Source organism: Sinocyclocheilus rhinocerous, unplaced genomic scaffold (assembly GCF_001515625.1).
Source record: "Sinocyclocheilus rhinocerous isolate Xijiao unplaced genomic scaffold, SAMN03320098_v1.1 scaffold1164, whole genome shotgun sequence".
NCBI classification, from domain to species: domain Eukaryota; kingdom Metazoa; phylum Chordata; class Actinopteri; order Cypriniformes; family Cyprinidae; genus Sinocyclocheilus; species Sinocyclocheilus rhinocerous.
The window spans coordinates 1,129,884-1,132,948 of NW_015643253.1; the positions used below are offsets into that span (position 1 = coordinate 1,129,884).

At 37.0% G+C, this 3,065-nt stretch overlaps 1 protein-coding gene across 4 annotated transcripts in view; it reads right to left on the bottom strand.

Moving 5' to 3' along the window:
* Window positions 1-662: 662 nt before the first annotated feature.
* Window positions 663-3,065, bottom strand: part of msrb3 (methionine sulfoxide reductase B3) — a 13,530-nt gene continuing 11,127 nt past the window's right edge. For all 4 annotated transcript variants that reach the window (XM_016574699.1, XM_016574698.1, XM_016574700.1 and 1 more), the window contains 2 exons: window positions 2,026-2,123; window positions 663-1,938 (listed from right to left, as the gene is read on the bottom strand). In XM_016574699.1, coding sequence (XP_016430185.1) covers window positions 1,765-1,938; window positions 2,026-2,123 — 272 coding nt within the window. In that variant the 3' untranslated portion in view covers window positions 663-1,764. The remainder of the gene's footprint in view (window positions 1,939-2,025; window positions 2,124-3,065) is intronic.

The window sequence follows — 3,065 nt, forward strand, 5'->3', positions numbered from 1 at the left end:
TCTCTAAACAACAGCACTCCAAAGAGGATGGTGAGGCTGACGTAATCTCTCCAGGCTTGAAGGACTTTCAGCAGCTCACCAGGCAGACCTCTGCAGTTAACCTAAAGAGGACATACAGGGTTGTCTAAATTTCCTCATTAGAGCATTAGTAGACTGTTAGGTTAGGGTTGGGGTTAGTAGAATAATTTGAAGTACTTGCAAAGTTACTTACAGTCTATTAGCAGACCATCAAAATAAAGTATTAGCAGATCTTAAGCAGACAGTCTACTAATACTCTAATGACTGGTAGTTGATATGTAGCTGCAAAGTTACTTATAATCAGCACAATGTCTAAAGTGGACTATCAAAATAAAGTAATACCTAATCAAAACATAGAGTGACCAGGAGCTGTCAAGCTTGAAGGACAAAAGCAAGGCACCATACACACAAATAGCACACTATATGAATGTCGTCTGAAGCTTTATGATAGCTTTGACTGATTAATTGATTAATTCTTGTGCATCTTGTGACCGACTACAACGTCACAAGTTTGAAGCACATAAATAAATCAATGGATCATTTATAAATATTTAATATAAATCAAATGAAGCAATTAAACTAATTCATATAAAGAAAAAATACATGTAAAATATGTGAACAAAATTCACAAAAACACATTATTTCTAATATCTCTTTTCTTTAATCACACTGGTCAATATGAATTAAATTCTATCAAAGTAAATCCATATCTCAGGAAAAAAATAAAATAAACTCAGGACAAAAATAGGCACTGCAAGCAGGGAGACCAAAAAAGCACCCTTAAAAGTCAGGCTACATTTGTGTTCAGACTAAACATTTGTCATCTGTTCCATTTTATTTCAAAGAATGCTTTGTTCTCCACTCGGTGCTTATTTTACTGCTCACAGGAGCATTTGCATAGAATTTTCCTCAAACTTCTTGACCTCCCTGTATCACATGTCACTTCAAAAACAACACCGCACTCTGAGAAAGTATACATATATAATTAATTTCCAATCATTGGACAATGGGGTCCAAAAAGTCAGAGACGACTAGTGAAAATGCATATTTCTTTTTTCCATTACAAATTATATGATCAGAAAAAAACAATCTGAGTTCAAATCTGAATTGAAAAAATCAACAAGAATATGAAAAATATTTGTATTTGGTTTGTCCTTGTTTTGTTTTAATGACACCAGGAAGTTTGTGACATGATAATCATGTTCTCCAGTATGATTTGAGTATGATTCAAAAATCACCTTGAGCTTCAATGGAAGAATATCTGACTCTCTGTACAAAGACTGATGTCTGAAATTTACTTGATTAGTTACCTAGTCTTATACATTTTCCCACTATATTGTTTCCTTGTTTTAAAGTTGTTTACAATTCTGAATCTTTTTTTTTATTATTATTTAAATGAAAAGAAAGAAAAATCCCAGATTTCCAATGTAGTCTCAGACTTTTGTACCTAATTGAAAATTACCACCAAGTGTTCAAAAACAGTTTAGCAGAGCAAATCTCTGAAGCGATGTGAGCTCTTCAAATGATACAAAATTCAAGTGAAGAAGTTGCGGAGCAAACATAAGGCCATTCTAATCTGTTATCTGGACATTGATTTTGCATATTGTGATCCTGAAGGACCCATCATTCAGACGAATGTTGCTAAGCATATATTTGTCTGATTGCACGGCTCACTTGATTTGGAATTGATAGTTCAGGAGTGACTTTGGAGTAGCGTGATATCTGATTGGTCTATTTCAAGTCCTATTAAAGTTCTTCATTCTTACTAGAAGGTGGTGATTGACCTGCTCCTCCGGATGCTTCCACCTCCTCAAAAGGACTGTTTTTTGCCCGGAAATTGAGAGAAGCAGAGTTTATGCAGTAGCGTTTCTTTGTTGGTCGAGGTCCATCATCAAAAAAGTGGCCCAGGTGAGCACCACACTACAAATAGAAAAAAAATAAATAAATAAAATTCAAAGACGTTGTTTTCATAGCAGGGTATAAAAAGGTGTAAATCTGGTTTTGTACCTGACTGCAGGTTGTCTCCACTCTGTGCATTCCGTACGAAAAGTCATCAGTTAGTGTTATAGAGTCCTTATTGATCAAATCAAAAAAGGACGGCCATCCTGCAAAAGCAGTACAACATTGAGGGTTAAGTGAATCTACACGTGATCCACAAGCCTACAAACCCTCCATTCTGGTGTGTGTTTCCATCTCGTGCTGTGCAAGTTTAAGGGGTTTGTTCTATTCCTGGCCTGTCCTGGTGTTGAAGCTCATTCTGAGTGAAATTCTCACATTTTATTGCTGCTCTATCCTTGTCTTTCACTCCAGAGCAATGCAATCTAATCAATCGAACCTTAATACAACACATTGCATATGCTTACAATGCAAAGCACATTGAGTTTGTTAGGATTATTTGGAAAAGAACAACAGAGAATGTATGAAAAGCTTGGTCCTTTGGTTTGCTAAATGGTGAGAAAATAAGTTTAGTGTTTGCTGAGGCAAAATTCACCACCATGATTTTTGGGTGTTTGGTTTATGGCAAAACCAGATATATGGGGTCATCCATACCCTACTGCATGGCTGGACGGCACGTGAGATCATGAAGTGAAACAAACCTCACTGAAAATGGTCAGCGTTATCGACAGAGTTACAGGCTGTCTCACAATCCCGTTTCTTTCACCTGGAAAATTTCTACCCAGTAACAGGGGTGCAAGTGGAAAGAATGGCTGCTCTGGCTCATGGGTGGTCCTGCTCATGGCTTTCTGGGTAGGTGGAACGTCTGGAGGAGAGGAACATTGGGAGCTTACTACTACACAGCCTCTGCTGACATATTTGTTTAGGTTTTTGACAAAAACCCAGACTAAATTTAAAGTACTACCTCCTGATTACTGGTAGAGGGAAAGATATTAAATTAGATGCCGATCCTCCCTATACGTTTTTGATTTTGGCTACCAGCGATAATGAAAACATGAATGTTCCTTTCCTTTAATGCGGTGCACTGTAGCCCTTTCTATGTAACATCCAAATCAGTCAAATCATGTAACGTGACTGTTGTTGCTCGATAC